Source organism: Apostichopus japonicus, chromosome 19, assembly GCF_037975245.1.
Source record: "Apostichopus japonicus isolate 1M-3 chromosome 19, ASM3797524v1, whole genome shotgun sequence".
NCBI lineage: Eukaryota > Metazoa > Echinodermata > Holothuroidea > Aspidochirotida > Stichopodidae > Apostichopus > Apostichopus japonicus.
The window spans coordinates 27,552,393-27,565,009 of NC_092579.1; the positions used below are offsets into that span (position 1 = coordinate 27,552,393).

At 37.0% G+C, this 12,617-nt stretch overlaps 1 protein-coding gene across 1 annotated transcript in view; it reads left to right on the forward strand.

Annotated features, from left to right (window-relative positions):
- LOC139959847 (protein sidekick homolog) overlaps positions 1 to 12,617 on the forward strand; it is a 54,607-nt gene that overhangs the window by 12,942 nt on the left and 29,048 nt on the right. Inside the window, exon 2 of the mRNA XM_071957728.1 lies at positions 2,024 to 2,138. Within this exon, the coding sequence (XP_071813829.1) occupies positions 2,024 to 2,138 (115 nt within the window). The remainder of the gene's footprint in view (positions 1 to 2,023; positions 2,139 to 12,617) is intronic.

The window sequence follows — 12,617 nt, forward strand, 5'->3', positions numbered from 1 at the left end:
CTGGCAAACTGCTAAAATCCAATGATATTTACCCATTACAATTATAACCCAAATTTCCAGGCCTAATTGCAACTATAACAGATATTTTGATCAGTAGTGTGTACGTGTTTAACTTACTGTGCTTCCATGCCACATGCAAAGTATACGATATAACCACCAGCAAAACCACTAATTGGAACAGGAGTTGGAAACAATGGAACCACTAGAACATCCTTTTGTTCCTAGGTGTAGTTTAAAATTTTTTTTTTTTTTTTATGACTGAACAATTCGTTCAAATCTGTTTAAAAAGGTTTTTAACCCTTTAAAGCCACTTTCTTCACTTTCATTCAAAACACTTCATCGGGTAGGTTTAATTAACCTGTACCCAGTGTACCGCAATGTGTGGTTTTGCACAGTGTCTTTGATGACCTACAGTATAAAGTGCATTGTTCACTTAAATGAAACCAGTCATCCTCATTATGCAAATGAGCTTTTAGTCATTCACTGAATCACATTTCGTGGTTGGAATGTCTGTTTTGGTTAGGGTTGAAATACTATAGAAATATATATATTGATATACCAATGAGTATGTATGAATCATCCATAGATCTCTGTTAATAGCTTTCAAATTAATTTTGACAAATTTGTCAACGCTGTTCCATACTACAATCAGAATGTTTTACATGAGCATGAGTTTGTCAAGTTTAAAATTGCAAATTAAAAGTCAGAATTCTTGCAATATTTTCCATAATTGTTTCCAAGTGTTTAGTACTATCGTACGTATTTAGTCTCCTGGCCATGAAATGTTTGGGATCAGTCAAATGTTTTCTTTTATGGTGCATTTTCTGTATACTATCATATAAATTTATATTATTATCATGTAATATTACATTATCATCATCAGTTGTAGTTCTTTTGGCATTCCATAGTTTACTGCAGTCAAGCAGTCCACATTAGCAAACATACAGGATCCTTGTGAAAACTATATATTGCATGTTTTCTTTAAACAGAAATTACAAGAATGTTTCACTAACAACAACTTCATATGAATGTTCAGAGAAACCACATAACAAGAAAAGAGTAATTCACATACTATTAAAAGTTCTAGGGCTATTTGCCTGATATTGAAATTTATAACTATTTACATTTGTTGTTGCCATAGGTTACAACAACTTTAAGAAGAACTTCAGAGAAAACCACAATAACATGAAAAGAATAATTCACATAGTATAAAAAGTTACACTGTAACTGTTTGCCTGGTATTGAAATAATAATTCACATGTGTTGTTGCCATTGGTAACAATCCAAGGTCATGAGTCATCTCATTGTGCATATTGATTAAATCAGATTTCCAGCATTTTTAAAGTCTATGTGGTTTGAGTGGGTGGGTGTGCTATATGTAGGTAGTGTTAAACAGTTAGTATATATATATTCTGCATGACTATATAGTAGTATGAACTATGTATAGTTGGAAGGCAGGGCCAGGGTACCTGCATGATTGTACCAGTTTGTGTACAGAAAGGAGAATTATTGCATCACATTGTGTGTAGGTGTGGCCGGTGGAGGGGTTGAGGGGGTGGATGGGGAGTGGGTTGGAGGAGGGGAATCAATGAAAAAGGAATGAAATGCTGTGTGCGTTTATACAAAGACATTTGAAGGAACAAGGGTTAGAGGGATTTTCAAATTGTCCCAAAGTCATCAGATCGTCAAGCCTTCTACAGCACTCTCTCACATCTAGGCCTACTCACATCCCACCTCTCCCTCCCCCCCCCCCATCCACATTTACGCCCCTCATGAGAGAAGGCTGATCTATGGTTGCCATTGTTTACTTTACTTCTAGAACTTTCCTGAATAGGGATTGAGTGACGTTGCCCCTTGAGTGGTCTGTCGAGCCATGGTATGAGGTCATTCTGAGCCCTCCTTATAGCCAGCCTTTGATTAGTCTGTATCAATACTTTGAGGGTGATTATAACTTTAATGTAGATCCTGCAAACATTAAATGATCCAGGAAAGGTCTTGATGGTTTAGTCTTATTCCTCTACAGAGCTACCAAGACTTACAACCGCCCCAACTGCTGGGATCTTGAGTTCAGACGGTGTGACTGTCCTATGGCAGGCATGGAGTTCAGCTACTGATGAGGGTATCGGCCCTGTTATTGGGTATGTAACATTCACTTGTTTAATTGTCATGTACCGTATTGACTTCGCTTTACTATAGTACCTATCCACACACAAACCCAGCTCTCTCGCTGTGTCATGTCTAGAGTCTATCTGGTAACCTTTTTAGCACTGTACGACCTCAGTGACTGGTCAGTGAGGGAGGGCGGGGGGGGGGGTTGGTTAATGGACCCTCATTCTAGCACCCAGAATGTCCAGAAACGTGTTTTTTTTTTTGTACTGGATGATCTCTATTCAGTCGAATCACTTGAATCTGAAACAACCATCCTGATGTTGCTTGTTGCTTTCCATGTTGTTCAACTATAGTGCTGTGGTTGTGGGGAGATAGGTGCAAGCTCGTAGCTCTGGTAAATATCCTGACCTGTCAAACTTTAGGATCTCTATACATAAATGGTCTTGTCTAAGTTGTCTTGAACAATTACCTGTCTCCACACAAAACACTACATTCTTGATTAACTTTTGTGTGTTACAATTGAATTATTTACCGATTAAGTTATTTGTCAGATTGTGTCCTGTGTAAGAATCCCAAAAATACAATTGACTCCGCATCCTGACTTACCTGTCTCTTCGTAACATCTGCACTCTCACTCTATCATGTCTCTGGTGACCCCTGACCTCGCATGGTGACTGGTCACTGTCGAGTCAACCAAAGAGGTCTCCAAAAATATACTTTGTGTTAGTCCATCTAGAGATGGAATAAGTGATACAGCCAACCTTACCCCACTTCTCAGTTTCTGGAAGTCTTCAATCTAAACTTAATGGATGCATGACTGTTGACAAAATTTAAAGATCAGCAGCATTACGCCCCCCTCCCCTCGCCTCCAAAATGAGTCCAAATATGCAAAGTTCATCGCCCTTGCACATATCAGGTCTCTGTTGATCGCAAACCTATGTGTACATGGCTTTGTAACCTGCGAAAAGTGCACCAGGGAAATTGAAATTGTGCATAAACGTCAAAGGTTAGCCAAGAATACAAATTATTATATCCCATTTTGAGTCCATTTTTAATGTACTAGACTGACTAACTGAACTGCAGCTGTTTCACTCTTGCAGACAGGGAAGGAGAGGGGAAGAGAGAGAGGGAGGGGAAGGGTGGAGAGAGAGGGAAGGGAAGGTAAGTGTGGGGGGAGGGGGAGTAAGTGTCACAATATAGCCGCTCACTTTTGCAAATGTTTCTTAAAAAGATTCCAGATGACTGTGGAAGAGAGACATGTCTGAAGAGCATCAATTATCTCTCAAAATTTGTCCTGGGTGTGAACATGTTTCTGAACATACCAATTTCAACTGCACATGTGTTATGAATAAAACTTGAATATATATGCGTAGACATGATTTAACAATTCCAAAACTAACGCGTACTTGATATTTTGAAACTGCTTGCACTCGCAATTTCACGATATGTGTGAAAGAAATGCAACTCTAAGTACCGAATTTAGTGGGCCTGTGATCAAACTGGATTAAACATTGCACATGGTGAATCAGCACCATACTTTTTGTACACTTAAGATTAAACTGTGTAAAAACAGCCTTTGTATTGTAATGTATTGAAAAACACTTTTTTGTTAACACAGTTTCAGACAATGCAGCTGCCTGTGTGCCATATTTGTTTTGTTGCGATGGTGATGTTTTGGAGACTTTAATTATTTTCCAAGTTTTTGTCCCTTTCTTGGTGGCATACGCTGCAGAAGTAGTGGCCTCTTTAGCAATCAGAGGTGTGAGCATGTTCAGCTTCTCCGATGATTAAAAGTCGCCTCGAGCTCTGACCAGCCTTTTTGGTTTTTCCACTCGCCAGCTTCTAACACTCCTACATCAACTTTGCCGATAGGGGTTCAATTTTTGCATTTACATATATTTGGAGTTGTTTTCGTATGCTTTTTACTTCTAAAGGCAGATATATTCTTTGTATTATGGGAATAATGAATGGATACCCATGTATGTATGTACTATACATATATGAACAGTACTGTTACAGCACAGTATATTCTGTACATGCATAGTCAGTGCATCTCCCTGTGTCTATTAGTGTGCCCTTCAGTACAATGTGTACTGTACTATGTTGTACCCTAGTTAGTTCATGTAATCATTGATAACAAGATGCAGAGAAAAGTTGCTGATAATTACCCAAAAAATTTTTTGTTGGTTGGCTCTCTGATTCTTTTTTATTATGTTAGTAATTAGTGTGTACTATACAGCCTTAGGTCTTAATTTTCTGTATTTGCTATATAGTAATCTTTCGAGTTTCAGTAAATTCTTTTTCCAATTTCTGCACAGTGCACACTGTTTTCCTAAATGTGGAGGTACTGTACAATGCCTTACTAAGGAGTAACATGTAATTGTTTCGAATAAATTTGTTTCTAAGAAATTCCACGAACCTTTGCCAGTTACAGGTTTAAATATCGTATGCCATGTACCAATTCGTAGACTTGGAAGAACACATTTAAGTAACAGTTGTGTGGACACCGCCGTTAAGAGACACTTTGGTGACATTTGCAGTATACAGTATTTGATGAGGTGTTTTCATTGTTTAAATTTGTGTGCACAGTGTTTACATTGTTTTGTATAACGTATGAACTATGAAGTTCCATCGTGTAATATCCACAATATTTTATTTATCAGGTCTAAGGGTGCACAGTATTAAAATCCAATCTTTCCAGTCTTCGTAGGCTAGATAGATTGTTGTGCATATTTCGAGGGAAGCCAGGTACAGTAGTTAGTTATCTTCATTTAAGTAACCACACCATGCAAGACTACATTTGGAATACACATTATTGCACATGTAAGCCGCATTTAGAATACATTGTTGCATGTTGCGAACCAAGTTTTGATAAAACTATCCATTTATGACTGCATAGAAATGTTGCAGGTACTCTGAAGATCTTACAGGATAACATTAAATGAGTTAATGGCATGTAGTCTGCAATATGCTTTAACAAGGTGTTTCAGTACAGGAAGATGTGGTAGAAATTGTAGAATATTGCGAGTTAGCCAAGATGGATGTTCTGGGTTAGTTAACTGTGCTCAATCAACAGTTAGTTTCAACGACATAAGACCTTAAAACATATCGTATATGAGAAAGGCTCACTACTTGAAAGCAAAGGCCAGTTCTTGGCAAGACATTTAAAGCCAATGTGGGGGGGGGGGGATCTCCAGCCACGCCCTAAATCAACAGGGTGCTGTGATATCGGTCCATTCTAGTCCCACAAAATCCGACAAGTTGCATTCACTGAAATCACTGAGAACTCCCTCTCTCTCTCTGAGACACTTCTGGGCTACTCTGCACATTCCCCAATTACACAGCGTGAAATATATATGCAAACTAACATGGTTTGTACAACTCGTAACCGGCCACAGTTTAGCGGAACAGAATGCTGCCCCCATTCAGATGGAAACTTGTACACCCCATCGGACAGTCAACCAATCAGAAAGCTTTCTTTGCTCAGGCATTTTAAATCTCGACCGCTAAAACTGACTTTAAGTTTTGAGAGTCTTTAAAACTGGAATATTCTGCTCGCAGTTACAGTATTTAAGATGAGATCTTTCAAAACATATTTCTACAACATGCATGCATAGCTTGAAATTTATTTATAATAATAATAATCAGCAGTTATTTTTACGACGATTAACCGACCACAGATGTGGGAGAAACCCGCAAGGGCTTAGGGATTATAACTTACACGTAGGGTGGCTTCCAATTCAACATTTTAACCCAAATTTGGAATCTTTTCAATTTTAGAAAGTCATTTCAGGTGGGAAAACCGTAGATTGCTCTTGGATGAAAAAACCCACCTTACTATGGCCATTTGCTAATCATGCCAAAGATTGGCATTTATAAGTAATTTATGTGTAGAAAAGTTGTATAAATTGACAGATATTCTCTGAATCATCCTTCTTCACAGAATGTCTCCACTGTTTCCAGTTTGGAGGACTGGGTGTGTCAATGCACTTTCCTATGTCTAAGCAGAAGGCTATACTGTAGGCCATTGAGTGAGAGTGAAATGTTTTTTGTGTTTGCCTTGGTGATTGAAAAACTTGTTTCTGTTTTGAAATGTCAAGGAAGTTATTCAAAACACATGAATCCGGTTGAAAAATGCACTGATGCAATATACAGATAGAAAGTACCTTAAACACTTCCTTATATATACTCAGTTGAGATGATATTACACTAAATTGCCAGTCCATGTTATCAAATAAGGCAAATGTACTTTCAAGACATCCCCTTAACCTTGCTTTCCTGAAAATTTTGAAAAACTTTGAAAAATGACAATATCTATTTTGAAGTAATAGTCACCATGTTGAGTAAAACCTTCAACAATTGTTTTCCTTTGTTTTAATGTTAACAAGCAAATCTGATGAACATTCACAGATACCCAATGGTAAGTAAGCCTTCCACCAAAACTAACCTATCTGAATTATGACAAAAGAATTTTCCATATTAGTCTAAAACCACATTTTTAGATTAATTTTCCTTAGCTGGGATGATCAAGAGATCAAATTCACGTGTAGTGTACATGTAAGCCACTCCTTTAATTTGTTTCAAATATGGGGCTTTGCCATGGATGGCCAAAGGGTCGGCACTATCGTTCTGGTGAGCCTTTCCGCGAATTACACCGTGTACATTCTGATGTATGTATTCATCGCCGTGTATCATCTACAGTGTATCATCTAGTACTGTATCAGATACAGTAGTTTCTGACGCTTACAGGGTGTTTGTTTTGTACAGACTACACTGCATATTACAAATTTCAGTTTAACTGTGTTATAACTAAGTAATCATTCTTCTTGCTATATAGCCTACAATTTATGTAGAGCCAGTAACGAGTTTCGCTACAGTGTATGCTGTGGGGATCCCATTGAACTAACGACTAAGTCCAAACATTCAAATGCACTGTCAAAATACGACTCTACAAAAGTGATTTATGATAGGTTCCTAACTTTAGGAAGTGATGAGAATGTTGATGCGAATGTTGCTACAGTAGCTCCATGTTTTGGCCGCAAAAATATTTTTGAAAGCTGTCAGTTTTGCTTACAGTAAATGCGAACAACTGTCAACAGTATTAGTACTTTTATTAGTATTAAATGTAAATTGCGTAATGAATATTCAATTGTGTAATGAATATTAAGTTGTTAAAAAGACAATACCAAAATAAAATAGTACAAAGAACAATTTTACGTGATACTGTAGCTATATACTTTGCAATGATAGTTGATGGGCATAATTTTGTAATAAGCATACATGCATAATGTATACATGTGGCTCACTCATTATTTATTATGTTACCTAGACAGCAGTATGGTATCCCTATATGGTGATTTCATTGATCAGATGTTGCAGTTAAAAAACTTAGCTGGTTGTATTTGTAACACAGCATCGACCACTATCCAATTACACTTGGGCAAATGAAATAAAAAAATATGGTACGCGTTTCTGGTATATTGCATAGCAATTAAATGCTATACAAAATAGTCATATCCTATGCAGGTTCAGTGATGTATATACCACAATTCACATGAACCCAAAATAAGTGCCAACATTTAGAGGCTTCCAAAACTGCTACACAAAATTTGAACACAACCTTTATACAAGATACAGTAGCCTACTTTTCATGAAAAGAAAAACGAAAGAGAGTCGAAGTTCTTGTTATCGGCAACCAGTGAGGCGAATAGCCAGTCCCATTTAATGCACCTATGTATATGGAAGAATCTAGATGAAACTATGAAAGAATGTGTGCTAGTTCTGGAGGCCCATTGGCTTATGTGGAGGTCATAATTCGCAAGAAAAAAAAAGTAGCTGAGGAAAAAATAACTAAAAGAAATATAGGTTTTATAAGTCTCCTACTCATTTACTATTTGGATGTACATGGACTATGATTTTTGGGAAGATTTCAAACGGTGGCTTGTAGACCGGTACGAAGGTAGAATGAGAAGATAGGGCGTTGACCAAAAGTTAACTGTATAGAGGGTGTACACTGTATACAGGGGGCACTGATGCTCTGTTAGGGTGTCAGGCAGGACCTATCTTTCTGACCATTATCTTTTGGAGGGGGGGGGGATTGGCAGAAAAATGTTTTGGATGGGGGGACCCTGCTTTGAGTACTTAAAAGTGACCATTATTTACACAGATTTACTGTACTGTGAACAATCTGGAAAACACATTTTTTAAACATTTGTGAGAAAAGTACTCACTTTAGTTAATATTTTAATTGTAATTGACAGCTAAAACCTGTCTAGTTTTTATTGAGTGATACTCTACACAAAATAAATGGGATTTCAGTTGACTTTATATGAAATCACTGTACTAAAATTTTCACCTTAACTGTACATGCCTATTATAAAGTGATTGGGAATTTTAAAGCTTTTAAAGATAGAGTGAAGACTTTTAATATCTTTATGTAAGAGCTGGACTAATCTAGCAACTGTAAACAGCATTGTTTGTTGCTTTTCAGAATCCTATAGTCATGAAAATTTACTAGCAATAATGCAAAAAACCTTGCTAAATAGAACACACATTAGACAAATTTTACATTATGATGCCAACAAATAAGCCAAATGAAAGTATTTGAGCCAAACCCCTGGATGACCTAATTTTACCAGCTATGGTTTGATTGACCAAAATCCATATCATTATGGAGAGTACAGCAGTATACACTGTGCAATGCATACATTATATTAAGTTAGTTGTGATATATATTTATATATATTTGATGTATCTACATATTTCAGTCTCCGGGATACCAGCCACAGATATTATGTGTGAGGCTGGAAAAAATCCATCATTTTTTTTAGAACCATGCATGGTCACCTGTGTGATAATTTGGTAAGATCATAAACTTATTTATGAAGGATCAAAGAAGGCAGAATTTAGTTTTTGATATGCATAGTCCAAGATAACAGAAGAGTTTGAGTGCATGCGAATAATTTTTCTGATAGCTATTGCAGTTTTACGAGAGATATTGACTTTAAAAATATGCTAGAAAGTTTCTGGAATGCTCCATTAAGAGTTAATGACTTTGGTTTACTCGGTTCAGGCTTGAATCTGTTAATCCATTATTTTGTCATTCGAATAATTCATCCAGAATATGTTCTTTTAATCATAATAATAATAATAAATGAGACTTATATAGCGCCAAATCAGTAGACAAAAGTCACTACTCAAGGCGCTTTACAAAGAAAGCAGATTAATTTACAAAAGAACAAGTGAAAAGATGTTTTAAACTTCTTATTAACAACAGAGCCCACTAGATATGAATTTCAATACAATGTCCTCGAAACATTTACTATGCATTTTTTTTAACATGCCATTGGAGGCCATTATAAGGTCTTGTCCTTCCCAGTGAGTTTGCAATGTTAGTCCGAGAAACTGACCTAAATTGTCTTTATAGTCTATTAGACTAAGTAGTCTAGTCACTTTATTTGTTGAACCTCAGCTATAAAAATTACAAGCGTTTAAATGCAGTACGCATATATACAACCTAGACTGACATCAGTGTTTTTGAAAGGTCAGCTACAACATATAGTATAAAATATGAATTTTTCTCCTAAACAGTCATCCTTTAAATACTGATATTTTCTTAAATTAAAACTGATCTTAAAACTGATATTTTATTATTGATATTACTGATGAAACTGATATTAAAACTGATATTTTCTTAAATTAAAACTGATACAATTAAACTAGTAAATATTGTACGACAGAACTTTCCTACCCTTGTCTTTTTGCTATATGGAAGATAGAACTGTAGCTATACATATTGCATGCTATGAACATTAATTACAAGCCATTTTGAATCCTAAATGTTTTGTGCACATGATGATGGCCCTGATGATGTGTTTAGTAAAGTGGGTTTGTCATAGGAAACCATTGCCAAGTGTACAGTATATATTGCTTGGTCTATGCAGCTCCTATTAGCAATGCAAATGGAAGTGATATTTTCAAATATAAAATGTCACGCAGGAGTGACCAAATTTTAAGCCCTTGTTCCCAGCAGGTACTGTACAGTATGTCACCTACAGTTGCACACACAATGAGAACAACCCTAAAGCCAGCATATGAAGGGAAATGAATTGTTTGGTAACGCTGTAATAGTTACATTTTGAGAACCACCGTGATATTACCAGGGAGGTGCTAGTTCAGAATAAAGCGATATAGGGACTGACTGGTAGTAAGATCATACATTTCACAATATCCTAAAACTGGGGCCTAAGTTCTGTAATCAATTCCTTACTGCAGTATTGCTTCCTTAATTGCATGAACTAATTGGTTCTTCTTTTCCCTCCTCCCTCTATTATGTGGACATTCATATCTTTTTATGTATAAGTTATGCCCAAACCAGTATGTGTTTGGGCATGTACACTAGAAACAAAAGAGTGGGTTGTCATACCCAATAGCAACTTCTTGCAGTACTTAGGCCTGATTACCATGTACTGTAGGGGCACTGCCTGTCATGAACTTAGAGGTGTGTGTGTGTTTAAACCAGTAGCAGCAGTGTGTAATTATACTGTAGATTTATGTACACATGTACATTTAATACAGGCGGTGGATGTTCACCTGCATTTGTGCAGAGAATCACTCTCTTATCAAGGACTTCCTATCTCTGGCTGTAAAATTGCATTTGCTTATTAGGTAATATTACATAATATTGACAGCAGAAACTGAGCTATGTGTGTTTTGACCTTGGTTGGCCAGTACTGGTATATGCTATAGCCTATAATAATGCATTGAAGGAAAGTAGTAAAATAACAACTACCTAATAAAGGATTTGTGGGAGAGGAAGAGGCAAGGGATACAGGCCCTTCTGGGAAAAAGTTCTTTCTTACTTGTTTGGCAGAATGGTTTAACAACAGGATGCATCATTTTAAATGGTTGGATTGACTATTTCTCCTTAGATACAGTACTGCAAAGCCTACCATTTCCTCCAAAGAAAAACAATTGGATAAGGTGAAACTCTGGTCATGCCTGACCACTTTTGTAGTTCACCTTTTGACATACATAGCAGTAGCTTTATAGACTATGGTGAAACGATATTTATAGGCAACTTCAGCAAGTTCTCACTATCCCCTTTATATTGCTATCAAGCAATCTATGCAATTTAAAGCAATATATTATGACAGGCTCAGGGGCGGCGATCTGTTTCAAATATTGGGGGGGACATGCAGGCGAATTACTATCAAAGCGGAGCGCCACCATTGGTTGGCGCGCAGCGTACAAGAAAATTTCTGGTTTTGATAGCCCCCCAGATCACCGGAAATGGCACTTCTCGGGCTTGAAACTGACCAACCAGATGTACACTTTTGCCTGAGAACCAAGTTTTTCCTAATAGTTTTTTTTTTATTCATAACCTTTTTTCAAGATTGTCACCAGTCACACATCATGTTCTACCTCATTGCATCTCCTGTGGATCATTGCTTTTGTAGGTAATTCTACGTAACGCCCCACAATACCCGTCAGCCCCACTTTTCAAGGTTTTAAGCCCATTATTTGTTCAGAATTTGAATAATAAATTCACTTCAAAACATACCCATAATGTTGCATAATATATTTCATCTATGGACAACCAATACAGAAAAAAACCCTCAACCCCTAACAGACCGGTCAAAATTGCACGAGTAGAGGGAAGTATGATGAAGAATGTTGGTCACGGAATTTTCGAAAATTCAGACACAGTTAAATTATTGGTGTACAAATATTAAAACCTCTTATAACGGCTACTGTAAAACTTCGATATCATAGAAAATACCAAAATAATATGCTCGAGGGGGAGGGGCGGTCTCCACCCTTCGTCCCCCTCCCTTGGCTACGCACCTGCGGTTATAGAAATCTTGTAGGAAACAGGCCAAATGGAAACCCAGTGAACCCATATCGATGTGGATCATATGTATGATTGTACGTACTTACACAAGATGCAAACCAAATTTCATTACGGATGCGGTCCGTCTAGCTATTCATTTCGAAAAAAAAGTAAAAACTACTTTCGGTCATATATAGTAACAAATTGTGACACGGTTAGACAGGCGCCTTGCGAGGAATTTGGGCGGGGCAAAGCTTGTACCCAGACTTTCTAAGTTGTCGCGAAGCGCAAACAAAAAAAAATTGGCCGAAAATGCCTCCCAGATTGCTGGAAATGGCACTTCCCAGGCCTTGTAAGTTGCATCTAAGCATTTTCTAGTTTGAAATTACTAGCGATATCATAAAAAAATACAAAACATATGCTTAAAAAAACTATGCCACCAAATATTGGGGGGGATATTTGATACTATATCCCCCCCACCTATGGACAGGCTACTGTGTAAAAGGAATATAGGGCTCTTGACTGCCTAAATTGGGAGCCTGTAAAATGAATTTTTTTTTTCAGACTCACAGTTTAATATTTTTAAACAAGAAATATTGTTTTAATTGTGTTTCTTTACAGTGGGCATCAATGTGTGTGTGTGTGTGATCTTATATCGGTGGTATAAAATTAGTTG